The sequence below is a fragment of the Leucopleurus acutus genome (genome assembly GCF_964270905.1).
Source record: "Leucopleurus acutus genome assembly, chromosome: 13".
NCBI lineage: Eukaryota > Metazoa > Chordata > Mammalia > Artiodactyla > Delphinidae > Leucopleurus > Leucopleurus acutus.
The window spans coordinates 52,355,376-52,373,684 of record NC_139155.1 but is presented as its reverse complement, the minus strand read 5'-3'; the positions used below and the strand labels follow the sequence as shown (position 1 = coordinate 52,373,684).

At 36.5% G+C, this 18,309-nt stretch overlaps 1 protein-coding gene across 2 annotated transcripts in view; it reads left to right on the top strand.

Moving 5' to 3' along the window:
* Positions 1-18,309, top strand: part of GREB1L (GREB1 like retinoic acid receptor coactivator) — a 264,160-nt gene that overhangs the window by 162,495 nt on the left and 83,356 nt on the right. For both annotated transcript variants that reach the window (XM_082853112.1, XM_082853111.1), the window contains exon 7: positions 1,491-1,613. In XM_082853112.1, coding sequence (XP_082709238.1) covers positions 1,491-1,613 — 123 coding nt within the window. The remainder of the gene's footprint in view (positions 1-1,490; positions 1,614-18,309) is intronic.

The window sequence follows — 18,309 nt, the reverse complement described above, 5'->3', positions numbered from 1 at the left end:
TAGTAAATCCAAATTACAACTGAAGATTTGTTTCCGAATCCTTCACCATAATGACTCCTGGTTGCATTTGAGGAGAGATTATATAACTCCTTAGGAAATGGCTACATGTTCTGAGCCAGGGATCATCAGGACTGTGATCAGTGCTGTGACCACTAAATTGTAAGCGTGGTAAATTATAGATAACTCTTTATCCTGATAAAGTCTAAAGACTTTTCCTCTAGAAAAATCATTTTAAATGTCATGAACCCTAATAAAAGAGTAAAAATAGGATAGGTATCACCTCCCTGCCTTTTAACTGCCTTTTTTTAGCTTTTGTTTTGGTTGCATAAAATATTTTTAAGTTCTTATTTAGTGCTCAGTGACAATTCACCTTTCTGGTATATAATAACATTTGTGAAATAGTTTGTGATACAATGATCCTGGGTGGCTTCTGGAGCCTCACATTTATAGTCATTCTGTTTTGGAATTGGAATTGTATATATGTACATACCTATAAAACTACATATTTGCATATAATATACATAACATGGAGATATCCTTTTCAGTCAAAATACAGTAGCTCTTCAAGGAACGTCATAGATAGAAGATTATAGAAAACTGCCTCTAACTTTTGCATGTATCCAATAAACTTGGAAATTCTCTAAAGGACCCACTATAATTAACTTTGTCATTTACAACCATTTATGTTTCTTTTTCACATGCTACCTTTAAAGACTAATATAGTACAACATATAGTATAATTTGGTTGGAAGGTAGAGCCCCGAAAACCTGTGACACAGGTTGTCACAGTATTTGCTATCTACCTGAATCAGTACAAAGTATTATTAAAATATTACACCAAAGCCTCAAGTAATATTGGCTCATTTAAAATGAAGCTTAGTTTTGTATGATCAGTAAGTACCTTGAATATTGTCTACCTATTTCCTCTAATAAGAACTGAGAATAATAAAAATTTGAGAATTTCTAATTTTTCTCCTCTGTGTATAATATTTTCTTTGCTTCTGTTTCTGGACGTAAATTAAGGTTGAGTAGAGAGGGTTGAAGGCAGCCTAGAAGGACTCTAGATTACTATTCTACACGTAAATCAATCCTGGACAGAAGGTTAACTGGTGCTTGAAAGCTTATTTGGTTTTTATAAATTATTGATATTTTAACCTCAGTATTACCCATGAAACTAACATGACTATATAGGTTATGAGTAATTTTTCTCCTGGGAACTAGTCTGTGAGGAACAAATGTCTAATTGTTCTTTGTAACTATTTCTTTGCCTTCCAAACATGGCATTTGGCTCTAGGAAGACGAATTGTGTTCACCAGCTTGAACATTCCATTGGAGTCAAGGTTGGGGAAGGGGGATGGATCTCTGTTAAAGAACGTGCTGCCACTTGAGGAACAGCCGTTTATTTTAGAGATCTTATGGATTGTGTCTCCCTCACCTGTTTTAACAGAATGTTGTTTTCCTTACATAATGTGATTCTTACTCCTTTCTAGAATGTAGAAGCCGACAATCCTCTACCATTTGCCACTCTATTAAACCAAACTCTTCAGTGTCATCAACCGTGGCCCCAGAAAATGGCACAACTAATGGATACAAATCAGGATTCATTCAGACAGGTATTGGGTATTTTCTTTTGGACTTTCAAGCGGCAGATGTATATTTAATGAGGCATTTTAAACTTACTCACAAGTAAGTTTAAGTAAGTTAAGTTGGCTGGTTTGAACAGACCTATTTTTCAATAGCGGTATTGAGTTACTATTAGAATTAGAACTCAGCATTGAGATGGATCAGTCTGTGGAGGAGCAGGACCCAAAATCCCGACAGCCCTGCCAATGCTAGGCAAAGCATGGAAAAAGGAACTGACAGTTGGTAGGGAATTTAGTTCAAGCATAGGGCCTGTTTCTAGAGGAGTCTGACAGGAGGCAATAAGCAGAAACACAGATGTGAGAGAAGTCTGCATCATAGCCATCAGGTGGCATGTATTGGGGACATATTCATGAAGACTGGAATTCTACAGTAGGGCTCTAACTAGGCTTGCTCAATGGTATAGGGAGGATTACACCAACTTGGATACAAATTAAAGTCCCAAAGTAGGATGAAGGATCACAGCGGAAGAATCTAGGACCTAGTTTCAGGTGGTACAAGATAGGAGCTTGGTTACAAATAACCAGATAAAATTTTAGTGCCTGAAACTAGGTTACAGTATCGGAGCTGGATCAGCAGAGTGGCTGATCTGATACTGAGCAGATAAGTTACTAGTCTAAAGCTTCTGAAAATTCCTCCAGTATAGAGACCTGAACTCAGGTCAGGATAAGACTCCAGGGGGACTTAATGTTTCCAGGTGGCTGAAAGCCTGGAGGGCTGTAACTGAAAAGATCACTGCAGATAGTATTTGAGAAAATTACTCAGAACCAGTCTAGGTTATATCTTAGGCAAGAAGAAAAGTATTTTAAAAGAATTTGTGAATTTTTTTTTCAGTTCACTTGTTTTTTGAGAAGTGCTATTTTACCCACAAACTTCATAGCATATGTGCTTTGCCAGTATCCACTCAAACACAACAAGTTGGAAAAAAAAGGTGTCTTTATTCATTTCACTACTTAGAATCCTCTTCCAAATTTATGTCAAATTTTAATGAGCTGGTAAATCGTTTGCACTTATTTTCAAGATGGAAGTGATTATTAGACTATGTTAACAACTGTAGTGGTAATAAAGCTAACTTTATCTGGGGCACTTCTTGCTATGTGTCTGTACTCAGCTAAATCCACTTCATCCTGGATTTTAGAAATCTAACTTTTAAAATGCTCAAGAGACTTACATAGAGGCTGTAATTTAAGAGGAAAGAGAATATTCTAAATTCTCGTTTAGAATAAATGAGAGAACATCATGTCACTAGGTATTGAAGAAAGAAAAAATTGGTATTGGGCTCTTGGCATTGAAAGATTAGCTTTCATTACAGTGATGTCTCTCCTAGAATTTGATTGATTCTGTAGTATATTTTCTGCCATTAGAACTTGGGGCTAATGAAATGCAATTTAAAAACTACAGTATTAGTAATGAATATTTACTTCATTCCAACAAAAACTTACCAAGTGTTTATTATGTTCTCAGACCCTTGTCAGAGGCTGTAAGGCAGGGTTCCAGTACTTGACTACTGGCTCCAATGACTTAAAAACCACTCATATAAGGGATAAAAGAATGATAAAACATGTTACCTTTTCTAAGAGGGAGAGGTGAATATATATAAATAACCAGTTGTACCCGAAAAAAATGAAAAGATACTGAAATGTTAGTAAGAAGTAATGAAATGTTAATAAACAGTTTTGATTATGCAGAAATATATTTTGAAAATGAATATTGCTCTGAATAGAGGAATTCAAGATTCAGGCTTAGCAAAGCCTCCTTTAGTTGCCATGAAGGGACACAGGCAAGACACTGACTGACTCACAGTGGACACAAGTGGCCAAGTGCTACGCCAGTATTCTTGTGTATCCCTTGTTGGGGTGAGAATGGTAATTTGACCATGAAATTACCTATTAATTTTAGGTGCAATCCAGAGAATTTAATAGAAGATAGTGCCTTTAAAAGTAAAGCTTTGTGTCTAAAACTTTCTTCTTGACAAATTATGGAATCTTCAGTAATAATTTTCCTATGTATTTTGAAAGTAATAGACTGTAAGAATTTTACCTTAGCCTATTATATCATTTCAAACATTAGAGTATGCAGCATCTTAGCAGATAGATTCACCCTCCTGTAGGAGATTGTACCCTTCTTAATCTACAATCAGTGACTGCCTGTAATCAGCATTTCTTAGCCTGAAATGTAGGTACACATGTTGCAAAGTATTTGAAGAGGGGATTAATTTACTATTTGCACAGCTTTGTCTCACATTCCAACTGCCAAGCTCTGGATGTTCTGTTCTAGCTGGCTTGCCACTTATATTTTGCATATTTTCTTTCAACATATTTGTGTGATTGATCATTCAAATTTTAGCCAACAATCCTGGTAAAATATTTTATGATTTTGACTGAAGGGGGCTACATAGTTATCTACCTACATTACACAGACATACCACATACAAACATATACACATACATGTATTGTGTTTAATAAGGACAAGAATTCAAGAACAGATGAAAAAATGGGAATTCCTTGGTGGTCCAGTGGTTGGGACTCTGCACTTTCACTGCCGAGGGTCCAGGTTCAATCCCTGGTCGGGGAACTAAGATCCCAGAAGCTGCGTGGCATGGACAAAAAAAAAAAAAAGGGAAAAAGAAAAAAGGAATAGATGAAAAAAACCTTTGCCTAACCCAAGATCTTGAAAGTTTCTCTTCCACGTTTTTTGTCTAAAAGTTTTATTGTTTTATCTCTTGCATTAAAGTCTGTGAGTCATGTTGAGTTAATTTTTGTGTGTGGTGTGAGGTGAGCATCTAAATTCATCTTTTTGCATGTGGATATCCAATTGTCCCAGCACCATCTATTGAACAGACTGTCTTTTTGTCAGTGAATTTCATTGACCTCATCAAAATTCAAAACTTTTACACTTCAAAAAGCAACATTAAGAAAATGAAAAGACAATGATGGACTAGACAAATACTTGCAAAACACATATTTAATAAAGGATTTGTATCCAGAATTTACAAAGAACTCTTACAACTCAGTCATAAGATGACCATCCAATCAAAACATGGGCAAAAGATTTGGAATAGAGATTTCTTCAGAGAACATACACAAATGGCCAATAATCACATGAAAAGATGCTCAACATCATTAGCTGTTAGGGAAATACAAATCAAAACCATAATAAGATATTAATTCTATCTCCCCAGGAGAAATAAAGGCACGTGTCCTCACAAAAACTTATATACAAATGTTCATATAGCAGCATTATTCATTACAGTAGAAAACTGGAAACAACCTAAATGTCAATCTACTCGTGAATGGATAGACAAAATTGTGTATCCATACAATGGAATACCATGCAGCAATAATAAGGAACAAACTATTGACACATGCTACACCATGAATGAACTTCAAAAACTTTATGCTGGGAATTCCCTGGCAGCCCAGTGGTTGAAACTCCGAGATTCCACCGCAGGGGGCTTGGGTTCGATCCCTGATCGGGGAACTAAGATCCCACATGCCTCAAGCTATGGCCAAAAAACAGAACAAAACAAAAACATTATGCTAAGTGAAAGAAACTAGACAGAAGAGACCACATATTATATGATTTCATTTATATGAAATGTCCAGAAAAAGCAAATTTATAGAGACAGGAAATAGAATAGTGGTTGCCTGGGGCAAGGGGTGGGAATGAAAATTAACTGAAAGTGGGCATGAGGTTTCTTGCTGGGGGACAAAAATGTTCTAAAGCTGATTCATGGTGATGGTTGCACCACTTGGTCAAGTTACTAGAAATCATTGAACTGTACACTTGAATTGGGTATATTCTATGATAAGTAAAATATACCTTAATAAAGCTGGGGGTTGGGGAGGAAAGATTAAAAAGCTGCTCTAAGAGAAAGGTAAAATCCTCTGGAGTGGCAACGTTTCTCCCTCATTTGAATCCAGTCTAATTTATTGAGTGTCTACTACAGAATGAGCACTGTTTCAGACCAGATGGTAAACTGCACAGGACTTGGAGTCAGAGTCTTGGTATTCAAATACTGCCCCTGATGTATATTGGCTGAGGCTTGGGATAAGCCACTCAATTGTTCTATGTCTTGGTTTTCTCATTTGTACAACTAAAAATAACGATACCTATTTTGCAATTAAGAATTAGCTCAGCCTTGCTACTATACTTCTATTTGTGTGCCATTCTCCCAATTATAATAATTTGTTAACCATCTGTATTCTTTTATATGCTAGAAACTGTAAGTTCATTTTGTTTATCCCTATACCCCCTAGTACCTGGCAAATGCCTGGAAATAAATGGTGTTTTTTTTTGTTGTTGTTGTTTTTTCTTTTTTGGCTGCACCTCGCGGCATGTGGGATCTTAGTTCCCCAACCAGGATTGAACCTGTGGCCCCCTGCAGTGGAAGTATGGAGTTCTAACCACTGGATTGCCAGGGAATTCCCAATAAACATCATTTGAATTCCATTTTTATTTACATTTTAAATTAGCATTTGGGGGATTGTTAACTTACTGGTGTGTACTCTTTTTCCAAGTGAAGATGGTATGCTCATCTACCATTAGGAGGAAAAATTAGCCCGTAGGGCAGGACAGGGATGAGCCACCTAAACTCTGCCTGTGTGACTAATTTTTAAGAAGATGCTATCAGGCAGGACCTGATATGACTTTATGACTTTCTTAGGCCCTGGGCACATTTGCCTAAAGTATTTAAAATTGTATTTTATGACTGTGTTGGAATAAAGATGAATATATTAATACTATATGCTACAATACTTTGTTCAACAAAAAGAAATTAAAACATGTCTTATGATTTTAAAAGAAATTAAAACGTTTTCATGAACCCCTAGAAGTACTGTGGACCCAAGGCACTGACTTCTATGCCTAATGGAGAAGTTGGCCCTGTTAGTGGAGCCATGTATTGTCCATGAAATGGGATTTTCCTCTGGATGAACCACTGTAGGCTTAAAATAATGTAAGCCCCTTACCATCTAATGCTTGTGTATTAAAGAAGGAAGAACAATAGCAATGAAAGGACTTGCCCTATCATATATCAAGCTCATGAGGCTTTACTAATAAAGACAGAGTGGAGTTGGCACAGGGATAGACACAGAGCAGCAGAACAGAATAGAAAGTCCCCAGACAGATTCATATAACATGTGGGTATAGAGTGACTTGAACATCAGCAGAACCTTTTCTTTCAAAAAATGGTCCTCAGAAGTTGGATATACTATGTGGAAGAACAATAAAACTGGACCCCAATTTCACTCTATACACAAAAATCAATTTCAGGTAGCTGGAGGATCCAAATGCAACAGGCAAAACAGTCAAGCTTTAAGAAGATATTGTAGAATATTTTAGATATTGTAGATATCTTAAAAGTAGAGACAAAAGGTGCTGATCACAAAGGAAAAAACTGACGTTTCACTGTTTTTAGAAGGTGCTGTAGAGTTAAAAATCAAGCTATAAATTGAGAGAAGATATGTAATACATAAAACTAACCAAGGACTAGTACAAAGGACATATAAAGAATGCCTATGAATCAGTAAGAAAAAGACACATCAATAGAAAAATGAGCAAAGACTTCAAGCACCTCACGCAAGAGGAAATCCAAGTGGCCAATAAATACATGAAAAGATGATTAACCACTTTCGTAATTAGGGAAATTACATTAAAAATACAGTGAGATGCCATTATATACATGCCAAACTGGCAATGATTTGAAGTGTGACAGCAGTAGATGTTGGCAAAGATTTCAAGCAACACAAACTATCATATGCTGCCAATAGGAGTGTTAATTGATGGCACCACTTTGCAAGTAATTAGCAATACATAGAAAAGTAGAAAATGTGCATATCCTATGATCTAGCTATTCCACTCCCTAAGGAAACACTTTTGCATCAAGAGATATGTACAAGACTCTTCAGAGTAGTGTTCTTTGCAAATGACAAACTGAACACAACTCAAATGTTCATCAACAATAGAATAGATAAATAGGTTATGATGTATTTATATAATGAAATACCGTTTGGCAATGAGAATGAACAAATAATACCTACATGCATCCTGATGGAGGAATCTTCCAAAATGTTGAACAAAAATCTACTTACAGAAGGCTCTATCCAATATGATTATATCTCTGTTATGTTCAAAAATATGCAAAACTAAATTATTTTAAGAATACGTACATAGCACAGTGGTTGCCTCTGGGGAGACGGAAGGAGAAGAGATGGGGAAAAACACAAAGGAGGCTACTGGCTGCTGGCAGTGTTTTGTTTTGTTTTTATCCCTTGACTTGGATAGTGGTTATTTCCATAGATATTTGCTTTATAATTATTTTTTTAATTAATTAATTTATTTATTTGGGGCTGTGTTGGGTCTTCACTGCTACGTGTGGGCTTTCTCTAGTTGTGGCGAGCGGGGGCTACTCTTCGTTGTGGTGTGCGGGCTTCTCATTTCTCATTACGGTGGCTTGTCTTGTTGCAGAGCACGGGCTCTAGGTGCAAGGGCTTCAGTAGTTGTGGCACGCAGCCTCAGTAGTTGTGGCTCACGGGCTCTAGAGCACAGGCTTAGTAGTCGTGGTGTGTGGGCTTAGTTGCTCCGCGGCATGTGGGATCTTCCCGGATCAGAGCTCGAACCCATGTCCCCTGCATTGGCAGGTGGATTCCTAACCACTGCGCCACCAGGGAAGTCCCTATAATTAATTTTTTAACTATACATAAATATTTTGTGAACTCGCCTGTATTTTGATATATCTCATTGGGAAAAAGGGCAAATTTACCCTTTCAAACTACATATGTGTATGGTATGCAGTGTTACACTTTGAGAACAAGTGGTATCATAGGCCAGGGATCCTATGGTGTAATAGTAATGTTTCAGTCCTTTTGAGTTTTTCTATTTCCCACTGCATTGAAACTACTGTGGGGTTGTTGCTGTGGTGCTAGAGCTGCAGCATGCAGCCCCACAGCTGACTTTCGTTTCCAAGAAGGGAAGGGGCAGAGCCAACCCTGACAGAAATCTCTAAGCACTCATATTTTCCCTTCCCTACAATGTCTTGGCCTCCTCTCCTTTGCCTTCCAAGAGTTTAGAGCTCTCATGCTGCCCTCTGTTTGTCCAGAATATTTCATGATGTGCCACAGTCAACCCAGGCCTTACTATTTTGTCTCCATTTGCCCCCCAACTACAATTCCTCTGTCCAGGGTGACAGCCATTTAGAAAACAGTTTCCATTAGAATGTATTATTTAACTGTCCCTAAAATGTAACTGTGTTTGTCCCTTTCTTTTTTTGATTTGTCCTTTAGCCACTAAACTTCCTGAGGTCAGAATAATCAAAAGTTCCTCTAGCAGGTTTTTCTAAGCTTAGTTCCTCATGAATATTCAAATTATTACTTTACCAAAGCACAGTCTCCTTATTCCAAATGTGTTGGGAACCCTTTGGCTGGCAGATTTTCCCACTCCCAACCAGATACTGAGAACATGTAAGCTCTTCCTTTACACTGTATATTTCTTGGGTAGGGATTGTATCTTTGCTTTCTTCCCCTATTCTATCCCCAGAGCCTAGCATACTATCTGGCCTGCTGAAGAGGCTCAATAAGCATCTGATGAGTGAATGCATGGGTGGGGGAGAGGGAAGAAAGCCAGTGACCATACTCCTCTGAGGCAGGGCCAGTGAATGAGCTTGTGAGACTCCTATTGCCCACAAAAGAGAAAATGTAACTCGTTAGCAAGTATAAGGAAGAATGGCCCACTCTGCAGAAATGAAGAAAATGCAAGTAATAACAATGAAAAGTCATTTTCACCAGTTGCATTAGCCACAATACTCTATTTTAAGTGATAATATACAGGGCTGGCAAGGATGTGGTAAGACCAACAATCTCAGACCTCAGGCTGGTGGAGGTAAACAGTGATATGATCTTTTAAGAAAGCAATTTGGCAATATGTAACAAGACCATTAAAATATTTATACACTCTACTCTAGTAATTTCACTTCAGAGGGCTTAGCCAAGAAAATAACCTAAAAGAAAGTCAAGATATTCACTGCAGTTATTCTTTATATTAGCATAAAAGGAAAAGCAATCTTTTAATATAGAAACAAATAAATCATAGCATACTCACATGACAAAGATGTCAAAAAATACTGTGCAACCACATAGGAAATAATCCTGTTGAGTAAAAAAAGTAATATTAAAACTCTATGGGTATTTTTGTTATATCATGTAAAAAATATAACATGGATAAAACATAGAAGGGCATACACTAGAGAATAAACAATGGTTTGTGGGAGAAGTGAGCTTTTAACATGTTTGTTTCTATTTCTGAATTTTCCTTTATGTCATATTTTTCATAGTTAAGCACTAAAAATTCTCAGGATTAAGCCAAATATATAGGTCAGTAGAAAAGACCTGTTTTTCACAATCTCCAGCATTCTTTATAGGAATGCTGTGTAGGAATAAGGACCAGTACCTAACATAGACACATCCAAACTACAGCTAGAAGGTAACAAAAGCAGAATTTGAACTTTCTCTGCTCACTAGTGACAAATTTATTAGGCAATTTCTGGGTTATACATAGGTGATATTGATCTCTACCTAGAATTCTGTAAAATGTTCTTGTGTCTCAAATTTCAAGGCAGGAGGAATGTGAAGAGGAGAGAGGAGCACTAGGGTTGAAAAATCCATAGAGATCAACTCAATATCCACTTTTGGCCAAAATGAATAAAAAGGGACTAAATTTACCCTCCCATCTGAAACAACCAGAAAAAAAAAAAAGACAAAACTACATGAAAAACGATTTTTAAGACCCTGTCATCAGGCAACAAATGACATTGATTCCTGATCAACAGGAAACAAGTAAATGTGAGTCTTACCATTTTCCCAGCTTACTGCTTGGAGAGTTTCCAGACCATGATGCAGGGAGGGGGAACTGTGGTGGAGCCCAGTAGGTCCCCTAAGTTGAGTAGAAGAAACTGAGAGTGAAGGGAGACCAAAGCAGCTAGAGTTCATTGCACCAAGTGCCAGAAGGGAGAGAGCTGCACAGAGAGAGAGAGCCCGAGCTGTGCAGAAGGTCCCCTGAAATGTTCAGCGTAGTACTGGTTGATGCATGCATGTGAGCAAACTACCCAGGGCTGGTAAAAAGTACCATCTAAAAGGATGAGAGGGAACATTCACACAGGGCCAGGGCCAGGGACTGTTCCCACCAGCTAGACAGGAAAACCTCACAATTTATCAGGCATTGGTTGGAATACTAAGGAGGGTCTTACCTCAGTAATAGAGAATACTTAGCCCTAGACTGAGCACTACCTCAAAACTGCAAAAAAAGAAAAAAAGGTATCAAATTGTTTCCAAGTAATTTAACTGCATTCCAGAGTAAAGCTCAAGAATATTTATAGGCAAACTTCCAATTATAAGGTAAATAAGTACTAAGGATGTAATGTACAGCACGATAAATATAACTAACACTGCTGTATTATATATATGAAAGTTGTTAAGACAGTAAATCCTAAGAGTTCTCATCACAAGGAAAAAGATTTTTTCTTTTTCTTTTATTTTGTGTGTATGTGAGATGATGGAGGTTCACTAAGCTTCTTGTGGTAGTCATTTCATGATGTATGTAAGTCAAATATTATGCTTTACACCTTAAACATATACAATGCTGTATGTCAATTATATCTCCATAAAACTAGAAGAAGAAGAAAAAGTACTTACAGGAATATCCAGCATCCTACAAGATAAAATTAACAATGCCTGACATTCAGTCAAAGATTACTGGGCATGCAGAGGCAGGGAAACACAATTAATATTGAGGAGACTCATTAATCAATCAAACTAACCCAGAACTGACACAGATGTCAGAATTAGCAGAAAAGGATGTCAAAACAGTTATAAATATATCTCATATTTTCAAAAAATTAAGTAAACATTGAAAATATTAAAAAGACCCAAAATGAACTGCTCAAGGTGACAACTATGATGCTTGAAATGAAAAATACACTGGATATGATTAACAACAGATTAGTCACTAGGGAAGAAAAGATGAATAATTTGAAGACATAGTAATAGAAACTGTCCCCTGTGAAACACAGAGAGAAAAAATAAGAACCTGAAAAGAGCATTAGTGAGCTATGGAACAACTACAAACAGCTTTTTCTACTGAAACTGGAGTGCCTGAAGAGTGGGGATGGGGGAGACAAAAAATATTTGAAGAAATAAAGGACAGAAACTTCCCAAACTTGATGAAACTTATAAACCCACAGATCCAAGGAGTTCAATGAATCCCCAGCACAGAAATATATAGAAAACCACAACAAAGCATGTCATAATAAAATTGCTTAAAGCCAACAATAAAGAGAAAATCTTAAAAACAGCAAGAGAAAAATTCCTCTGTTAAGTACAGAGGAACTAAAATAAACATGACATTATATTCTAATGGGAAACAATATAAATAAGACAGAGGAGCAACATCTTTAAAGTACTGAAAGCTAAGAACTGTCAACTTAGAATTCCATACTCAGCAAAAATATCTTTCAAAAATGAAGGTAAAATAAAGATATTTTCAGGCATACAAAATATGAAAGAATTCACCACCAGCAGATTCACACCATAAAAAAATGCTAAAGGAAGTCACTCATATAGATGGGCAATAATACCAGACAGAAGAAAGTCTGAATCTTTACAAAGGATTGAAAACCACTGAGAGAGGTAACTACCTGGGTAAATATATACATTTTTTCTTATTATTTAAATCTATTTAAAAGATAATTGACTTATACAAATATAATAATATATTATGAGGTTTATAATGTATGGAAAAGTAAAACGCATGACGATAGCAAAAGACCAGGAGGGGAGATATGGAATATATTGTAAAATTCTTGTACTATATATACATGAAGTTGTATAATGCCACTTGAGGTTAGACTGTGATAAGTTAAGATATATACTATAAACCCTAAATCAACCACTAAAAAACCCAAGAGTTATAGTTAATGAGCTACAAGGAAGATAAAATGGAATCATAAAAATACTTAATTAACCAAAAGAAGGCTGAAAAGAGGAAAAGGGAGACAAAAAATAGATGCAACAAGTTAGAATGAATAGCAAGATGAAAGAACCACATCAAGAATCACATTAGGGCTTCCCTGGTGGTGCAGTGGTTGAGAGTCCGCCTGCCGATGCAGGGGACACAGGTTCGTGCCCCAGTCTGGGAAGATCCCACATGCCATGGAGCGGCTGGGCCCGTGAGCCATGGCTGCTGAGCCAGCACGTCCGGAGCCTGTGCTCCGCAACGGGAGAGGCCACAGCAGTGAGAGGCCTGCGTACCGCAAAAAAAAAAAAAAAAAAAAAAAAAAGAATCACATTAAATGTAAATGATCTAAACACCCCCACTCAGAGAATTCCCCAGCAGTCCAGTGGTTAGGACTCCACACTTTCACTGCTGAGGGCACAGGTTTGATCCCTTGTCAGGGAACTAAGATCCTGCAAGCCATGTGGTGCAGCCCAATGAAAGTAATAATAATAATAATAAATTTTTTTAAATAAAAAAACACCCCCACTCAAAGGCAAATATTATCAGATTGGAAAAAAGTAAGACCCGACTCTATGCTGCTTACATGAAATACAATTAAAATAAAAAGACACAAACAGGTAAAATGTAAAAGTATTTTTTAAATCTACCATGCTAACAGTAGTCAAAAGAAACCTTGAGTGGCTATATTAGTATCAGGCAAAATAGATTTGGGGACAAAGAATATTACCAAAGATTAAAGAGGTAACCTCATAATGATAAAGGGGTCAATTAATCAAGAGGCCAGAGCAATCCTAAACATTTATGCACCTAACAACAGAGATTCAAAATACATGAAGAAAAAACTGATAGAATTATTTTAAGAAATACATAAATCCACAGCTATAGCTAGGTATTTCAGTACTTCTCTCTCAACAATTGATAGAACAGGTAAACAGAAAATCAATAAGGATATAGATTATCTGAACAACAGTATCAACCCACTTGACCCAATTGACATCTATGGAACACTTCACGCATCAACAGCAAGACATCAACACATTCTCCTCAAGTTCACATAGAACATTTACCAAGTCAGAGAAAAAAGACATTTTACATACAGAGGAACAGAAATAATTATGTTATCATGGTTATGGGCCATAAAATAAGTCTTAATACACTTGAAAGTATTCAAATAGTACAAAGAATGTTCTTTGCCCAAAGTGAAATTGCACTAGAAATCAGTAACAGAAAGATTTCTGGAAAATCTCTAAAATTTGAAAACTAAATAACACACTTGTAAATAATCCATCAATCAAAAGGGAAATTAGCAATATTTTGAATGGAATGGAAATGAAAAAAGAACATATCAGAATTTATGGGATGCCACTAAAGCAGTATTTAGAGGGGAATTTATAGCACTAAACTTGTATTAGAGAAGAAGAAATCTCTTGAATCAATGAACTTAGCTTCCACTTTAAAAAACTAGGAAAAATAAGACAAAATTAAAACCAAAATAAAGAGAAGAAAGGAAATAATAAAGATCAAAGTGGCAATTGGTGAAACAGAAAACAGAAAAACAATGGAAAAATTGATAAAACCAGAAACTACTTCTTTGAGAAAATCAGTAAAATTGATAAAGCTCTAACCAGACAGGAAGACGAAAGAGAAGACACAAATTACCTATATCGGGAATGAGAGAGGTGACATCACTGTAGATTTGAAAGATATTAAAAGGATAATAAGGGAATGTTAGGAACAGTTTTATACGAATAAATTTGACAACTTAGATGAGATGAACAATTTCCTTGAAAGACACAAATTATAAAAGCTTACATGAGAAGAAATACACATGAATAGCCCAGTATCTATTAAATACATTGAAAATGTGGTTAAAATCTTTCCTAAAAAACAAAACAAAACAAAAAAACCTCTCTAAAATGGGCAGAAGACCTAAATAGACATTTCTTCAAAGAAGATATACAGATTGCCAACAAACACATGAAAGGATGCTCAACATCATTAATCATTAGGGAAATGCAAATCAAAAGTACAATGAGGTATCATCTCACACCAGTCAGAATGGCCATCATCAAAAAATCTACAAACAATAAATGCTGGAGAGGGTGTGGAGAAAAGGGAACCCTCTTGCACTGTTGGTGGGAATGTAAACTGATACAGCCACTATGGAGAACAGAATGGAGGTTCCTTAAAATACTAAAAATAGAACTACCATATGACCCAGCAATCCCACTACTGGGCATATACCCTGAGAAAACAATAATTCAAAAAGAGTCATGTACCACAATGTTCATTGCAGCTCTATTTACAATAGCCAGGACATGGAAGCAACCTAAGTGTCCATCAACAGATGAAGGGATAAAGAAGATGTGGTGCATATATACAATGGAATATTACTCAGCCATAAAAAGAAAGGAAATTGAATTATTTGTAGTGAGGTGGATGGACCTAGAGTCTGTCATACAGAGTGAAGTAAGTCAGAAAGAGAAAAACAAATACCGTATGCTATCACATATATATGGAATCTAAAAAATAAAAAAAATGGTTTTGAAGAACCTAGGGGCAGGACAGGAATAAAGACACAGATGTAGAGAATGGACTTGAGGACACGGGGAGGGGGAAGGGTAAACTGGGACGAAGTGAGAGAGTGGCATGGATTTATATATACTACCAAATATAAAATAGATAGTTGGTGGGAAGCAGCCGCATAGCACAGGGAGATCAGCTCTGTGCTTTGTGCCCACCTAGAGGGGTGGGATAGGGAAGGTGGGAGGGAGACGCAAGAGGGAGGAGATATGGGGATATATGTATATGTATAGCTGATTCACTTTGTTATAAAGCAGAAACTAACACACAGTTGTAAAGCAATTACACTCCAATAAAGATGTTAAAAAATAAATAAATAAAATAGCTACAAAAACCTTAAAAAAAAACCAACCCTTTAGGCCCAGATGGCTTTACTGGTAGATTTCACCTTTAAGGAAGAAATAATACCAGTTCTACACAAACTTCCAAATAATTGAAGAGAATGGACTACTTCCTAACTCATTCTAGACAGCATTACATTGATACCAAAATCAAAGACATTATAAGAAAAGTTCAAACCAATATCCTTCATGAAATAAATACAAAATTTAGTAAGCAAATTTTAGCATATTGAACCCAACAATATGTTAAAAGGATAATATATCATGACCAAGTAGAGTTTATCCTAGGAATGCATGATTGGTTTAACATTTGAATACCAATCAATGTAATTTACCATGTTAACAAACTAAACTAAAACCATATTATTATCTCAACAGATGCAGAAAAAAGCTTTGACAAAATTCAATATTTATTCCTGATAAAGACTCTTAACAAACTAGGAAAAGAAGGGAACTCCCTCAACCTGATCATGGTCATCTGCAAAAACCCCACAGCTAACATACTTAGTGATAAAAGACTAAATCCTCTCTCCCTAAGATCAGAACAAGATAGGCATGTCCGCTCTTACTACTTCTGTTCAGTATTGTACTGCAGGTTCTAGCCAGTGCAGTCAGGCAAGGAAAAAAAAAAACACACCCAATTTGGAAATGAAGAAGTAAAACTGTCTTTATTCATAGTAGATTTTCTATGGAGAAAATCCAATGAAATCTACAAAAATGCTAAACTGAGTTTAGTAACATTGCAGGATACAAGATCAATATACAAATATCAATTGTACTTCTATATATCAACAATGCATTATCAGAAATTAAGATTTTTAAAATAACTACCATTTATAATAGCATTAAACACATAAAAAAAAAGGGTGGGGGGCTTCCCTGGTGGCGCAGTGGTTGAGAGTCCGCTTGCCAATGCAGGGGACACGGGTTTGTGCCCCAGTCCGGGAAGATCCCACATGCCACTGAGTGGCTAGGCCCTGAGCCATGGCCGCTGAGCCTGCACGTCCGGGGCCTGTGCTCCGCAACGGGAGAGGCCACAACAGTGAGAGGCCCGTGTACCGCAAAAACAAAACAAAACAAAAAAAACCATGAAATATTTAGGGATAAATCTGACAAAGGGTATGAAAGATCTGTGCCCTGATAACTAGAAAACAATGCTGAAAGTAAAGGAGACCTAAATAAATTGGAGAGACATCTCTTGTTCGTGGGTTGGAAGACTAATATTGTTAAGATGTCAGTTTTCTCCAAATTGACCTATAGATTCAACACAATCCAACCCAAAATCTCAGAGGCTCTTTTTTTGTTGTTAGAAGTTGAGAAGCTAATTCTAAAATTCATATGGAAATGCAAATTACTTAAAATAGCCAAAAGAAACAAGAAAGTAAAAGTTGGAAGGCTAACACTACCTGATTTCAAGGATTATTATAAAGTGACAGTAATCAAAACAGCATGGTACTGGTGTGAAGACATTCTACAAATAGATCAATGGGACAGAATAGAAAGTCTAGAAACAAACACATGTGTATGTACCTTTAACAAAGACAGAAGGCAATACATTGAGGAAAGGATAACCTTATCAACAAGTGGTTCTGAATCACTTGGATATAAATATGAAAAAAATGAACTTCAATCCATATCTCATACCACATACAAAATAATTCAAATGGGCCATAGGTCTAAATGTAAAACTGAAAACTATAAAACTTCTAAAAGAAAAGGTAGAAAATAATACTTGTGACCTGGGTTAGGCGAAGATTTCTTATATACAACAGGAAAAGCACAATCCATAAAAGAACAGATTGATATATTGGACTTCATTAAAATTTAGAACTTCTGCTCCTCAGAAGACACTGTTAAGAGAAAGAAAAGACAAGCCTCAGCCTGGGTGAAACTCTCTGCAAAGCATATACAGGAATCATATCCAGAAAAAGACTTTTAAAAACTCAATAATAGGGCTTCCCTGGTGGCGCAGTGGTTGAGAGTCCGCCTGCCGATGCAGGGGACGCGGGTTCGTGCCCCGGTCTGAGAGGATCCCACGTGCTGCGGAGCGGCTGGGCCCGTGAGCCATGGCCACTGAGCCTGCGCGTCCGGAGCAAAAAAAAAAAAAAGAAAACTCAATGATAAGAAAATAACCTAATTTTTAAAATGCACAAAAGATATATGATGGTAATTAAGCACATGAAAAGATGCTTAACACCATTAGTCATTGGGAAAATGCAAATTAAAACAATGGGATTTTCCACATACTTAGAATGTTTAAAATTAAAAGACTTATTACCAAATGTTGGTGTGGATGTGGAGGAATTGGAACTCTTGTACACTGCTGAGAATGTAAAATAGTAAAACCACTTTGGGAAACGGTTTGACAGTTTCTTAAAAAGTTAAACATACACCTACCAGATAGTCTAGCCATTCCATTCCTAGATATTTACCCAAGAGAAAAGGAGTATATGCAACAAACATTTGTGCACAAATGTTCATAGCAGCGTTATTTGTAATAGCCAAAAACTGGAAACAACCCAAATGTCCATCCAGGTGAATGTTTATCCAGGTGAACAGATAAATAAATTGTTATATACAACTCAATAAATAGTAATGAGCTATTGATATTCATAACAATATGGATGGATTTCAAAATGATTAAGGCAATAATTCACTCAAAAGAAGCCAGACAAAAGGAAAAAAATATCATTCTATTTGCATAAAACTCTAGGAAATGCAAGCTAATCTAAAGCA